This window comes from Austrofundulus limnaeus, unplaced genomic scaffold (genome assembly GCF_001266775.1).
Source record: "Austrofundulus limnaeus strain Quisiro unplaced genomic scaffold, Austrofundulus_limnaeus-1.0 Scaffold142, whole genome shotgun sequence".
Lineage (NCBI taxonomy): Eukaryota > Metazoa > Chordata > Actinopteri > Cyprinodontiformes > Rivulidae > Austrofundulus > Austrofundulus limnaeus.
The window spans coordinates 420618-425169 of record NW_013952544.1 but is presented as its reverse complement, the minus strand read 5'-3'; the positions used below and the strand labels follow the sequence as shown (position 1 = coordinate 425169).

The following is a 4552-nucleotide window of genomic DNA, read 5'->3' as shown; positions in this document are numbered from 1 at the left end:
TTTATTGGGATTAAAAAGAAAAAAATGAGAAAATCCAGATCAATTTGTGCCTAAATTCATTTTATTTTCTTGTCTTTTTTTTCCAGGTTGGGTTTTAACAAGAGAGACTCGTCTCCTCTGAAGCTACAGCAGACTGTGAGGTACGGCATTCACAAGTGTTTCACAACAAGTCACAGTGAGGCACAGGGATTTTACATTCACCTTGAATTAAAAAAAAACTTAATTATGAAAATGCAAAGAAGCCTTGCAGCGATTAAACTCTGGTAGTTTTTTTATTGAAAGACTTTTTCCTTTTCCCACTGATGGCTCCATTACTTGGGTGCAAATCAAACTGAAGAGCTTCGGCCGACGAGAACTTGTTGCCTTGAACAAATGGTTTTGTCTGGAGCTATAAAACCCTCTGCCATAAAGACTTCCTCTTGCATTATCGGGGCAAAAGAGACGGGCATTTTTCTTTAACCAGTCTTGTTTCGAGTCTGGTGCTATCTCTCTTCTTTTCCTTTTTGTTTGTTTCCATGCTCTGTTTTTTACTTTGCAGTTTTTGATGGATATGCATCTTCCTCAGGCATCTTTTTCCTTTTTTTTTTTGCCAACGGTTTTTAAGGATAAAGCCAAACATTTGACAAAAGTAGCTAATTAAAAGGAAGCAGCAATAGAGACACGAGGCTTGAAGAGGCAGGAATAGAAGAAACAGAAGGGCAGATGGTATCCCTGCTCGAAAAAACCCCCCAAAAAAACAAACAAAAAAACGGATGTATTAAATATTTGAACAGACAGGAAGTCGTGACATCTGGCTGAGAAGTGGGATTCTCCTTCTTTTCTTATTCTGCTCACTCGCCACGACTCCTCYGCCCGTCCCACGTTCTGTTCCCCCGGTGGGTGCCGGAGGTCAGCTGGTCACTCAAGCCTGATAAAAACAAGCTTGTGCTTTTCAGCTTTGCCGTGACCCTCGCTCCCTCGCCCCATCCCGCTCCTGTCCTCCCTGCTGCCCGCCGTGTCATGGTGCGTCCTCTCCTCTCGGCCCCGGAGACATGCCTGTGCAGGAGATGGCGGTGAGTCCTGTCAAGTCCCTGCGCTGGGAGCAGTTCCCCCCCATGTCGCAGCGCCGCGTCTACTGCGCGCCCGTCCACCACGAGGGCCTGATCTACGTGCTGGGGGGCTGCAGCGAGACCGGCGTGCCCCTGGACAGCGTGGAAGTCCTGGACGTGGAGAGCCAGARGTGGAGCCAGCTGCCGCCCTTACCCACCGCACGAGCGGGGGCTTCGGCTGTGGCGCTGGGGGGCCAGGTGATGGTGCTGGGGGGCATGAATCAGCAGCAGACACCCCTGGCCTCTGTGGAAATGTACCACCCTGACGAGGGCAAATGGGAGACTAAAGGCAGTTTAGGGCAGCCGTCCATGGGAGTGACAACAGTGGAGAAAGGTAAGAAAGCAGAATCAGTGTGTGTGTATATGTGTGTGTGTGTGTGTGTGTGTGTGTGTGTGTGTGTTTGTTTTTGGTGACATTTGGGGGCAATTTTAAGACCAAATGCCTACCTTTGGGGACAACTGGTGCATTTGGGGACAAAAGTCGAGTCCCCGTTTGGTTTAAATGCCATTGGTGGGTTGAAGGTTGGGTTTAGGACCAAGGTGTGAATTGAGTTTCGGTTAGTTTTAGGGTCAGGTGAGGTTAGCCTTAGGGTTTGCTGTCAGGGTTAGGCTGTTGAAATGTAATGGAAGTCAATGGAATGTTCCCAAATGTATAGCTGTGCAAATGTGTGTGTGTGTGTGTGTGAGAGAGAGAGAGAGAGAGAGAGAGATGTTGTTGCATGCAGCTGCACTTCTCCAAGAAGTGTTTTGTGTTGCTCCTATGATCTGACTTTGAACACACACCTGCACAACTCAAAGGGATTTGTCCCGTTGGAACTGCAGCCCGGCGCCYTGGATCTGTCAAACTGAATTTCTCCATCTGCCATGTTCCAAGTTTTCCAGGCTCGGTGCTCGCTGCTGTGACGTTAGCTGGCAGTTTCTTTTTTTTAGCTTTTGGTCTTAGTTTAGATTTTTCCTGACAGTTTGGGTGAAATGAGTTTTTTTTCTTTTGTTTAAGCTTTCAAGTTGATTTATGTMGCAAAAGCTTGCTGGAACACTTGAACACCCTGTGCGTATAAATTTCTTCAGTGAACAGTTGTTAGCTATCAGCGCAGGACTGACACATTAAGGAATTTTACTGCAGGATAAAATGTGTCAGAAATTATCGCGATAAACGATAATATTTAGGGTTGTCCCAATCTATCAAAAATCGGTCCGATACTGGCCAAAAAATAAAAATCGTATTATATGGGTTTGCATCTAAAAGTGCCAGTAGTCCACTCAGGATTTCTGTCCCGCAGTGTTTATATCCAGCATAAATAACTTAAGTGACCTTGAATTGTTATTTTACATATTAAAAGTATATTTAGTTTTTATTGGATTTATTGAGGTTATTTTTCAGGGTCTTCCATTTTATTATTGATTTTTCATATTTAGTTGCGCAATATTCTTATGTTTGAGTTAGAAAAAATATGTAACTCATTGGTTAATAATAAATGGGACCAGTCTTTCTCATATTGGTCTTGACTATTGTTTACTGTTTGACCTGATCAAGACTTTATAAGGTTCCACAATAAACAAAAGGTGATAAAAGTACGTAGGATTCYTTCTGATATCGTATTGGGTTGATATCGGTATCAACCAAAACTCAAGGTTGCAATATTGGTGTCGTATCGGAACACCCTTTACAATATTGTCTGGAAACCATTTTAAACTAATATACTGATAAAACAGACACACTTACACAGCTTATGGAAGTTTATGAAATTTACGTACCTCAATCCAAGCCGGCGCAGTTTATTCTTTATGTCTTCCTCTGGTTTCATTGAATAACTTTAGTCACCTGAAGTTTCTGGAAATTTATTAAATTTACGAAGTGTAAAAAGAAACAAGTCTCTGCAGACTCAAGGTTCGGCACAGTGTCCCGAGGCGTCTTCAAAACCAAAGTTGCTCCTGTAGCTAAATGCCCAACCACAGGGCTCCCATACAGACGTTAGAYACCACGCACCTGGTAAATACCCGATGCCAGTGTTCACTCCTCCCTACGCTAAGGAGTATAAAAGATGGCGATACGATAAATGAAAATMATCAAACTCATTTTAATTACCTCCGCCAAGGGCGAGGTAATGTTTTCGGTCGCGTATGTCTGTCTGTCGTTCTGTTGTTCTCTCTGTGGACAACATTACTCAAAAACTTGTGGARGGATTGTCATGACATTTTTACCACATGTGGGTACTGGGCCAAGGAACACGCCTTTAAATTTTGGTGATGTTCCGGGTCACGATGCGGATACAGGAATTTTTTTTCTTTTTAACACTCTGAGATTGGCAAAGCTGTGATGCTTTCACAGGGCTTCTGTAAAAAACAGTGAGCTGGATTGGACAGCACGGACTTCAAACTTTATAAAAGTAATGTTAAAACCACATTTAATGATGAATAATTTTTGCCATAATACGCGCATTTACAGAACGTTTTGTGACCAGGAAGTGCGTGACTGCACCATGAAACCTATTTTTCCCATTTCCTCAAACACACCACATTTCTGAAACAACCCATGAAAACAGTTTTTCTCTACTAGGCTTGTAAACAGAGAGCTGCCGAGCATCAAAGTTTGGAGATGGGGGGAGCCAGGAAGCACTTTATAAAGAGAGTCAAACCATTACAAACTCATACAAGCAGATAAAACTGATGTTTTACATGGTGAAATGTGACTGATGAAAACTTAGGAGCTTAATCCCACACCAGTTTGATGATGAATAACGTCGGGTGACGAGTCTGACTTTATTTTATTTTTTCACGTTGGACTCGACAGAGAATAAATCCCGTGCATACTGCTGCTTAAATGTTCGCTACGTCAGAACTTACTCGGCAAATGTGTTTCCATCTCTGCTTTTGTGCATTAACTCTTACAGGATGGAGGAAATTGGTCTTGGCCGAGGTTTGCACTCTCCGAGTGCTTCCAGTTTATCATGCGATTAATTGATTTATTGCTTATCGCAGCAGGCCTGTATCTGGGTTTTAGCGTAGTTGAGTTATCTTTTATTGTTCTTTCATATCATTTCTTATTTTAGAATTCATCTGACACTTGACTGGTGTAGGAGGTTTGTGACGGTGGGATTTGTCCAAAAGATGAGCTGCTGATGCTTCACAGACTGGATYATGTCACCCGCTTAAAGCCCTAACATCCTGGAGGCAAACAGTAGACTTTCTAAAATATCAGAGGATCCTGTACAGCAGTGGTTCCCAAACATTTTATCTTCTGACCCACAAAATARCCATGGCAAAAACTTGTGACCCCAAGTATTACTGGTATGAGTACACAAACTTTGTTAATAACCCTAAAAACACAGGCTTTTTGTCAATCTAAACAGCTTGTAAACAAATATAAATACCTATTTATACTTATTTTGTGTTTTTATAATAATTAAAGGGACAATATTACATTAGCAATTATTTTATTACCCTTTAAATTGATTTCTGGAGAT

At 42.3% G+C, this 4552-nt stretch overlaps 1 protein-coding gene across 2 annotated transcripts in view; it reads left to right on the top strand.

Annotated features, from left to right (window-relative positions):
- Positions 1-4552, top strand: part of klhdc8b (kelch domain containing 8B) — a 149677-nt gene that overhangs the window by 35742 nt on the left and 109383 nt on the right. For both annotated transcript variants that reach the window (XM_014016273.1, XM_014016274.1), the window contains one exon: positions 87-1422. In XM_014016273.1, coding sequence (XP_013871727.1) covers positions 1032-1422 — 391 coding nt within the window. In that variant the 5' untranslated portion in view covers positions 87-1031. The remainder of the gene's footprint in view (positions 1-86; positions 1423-4552) is intronic.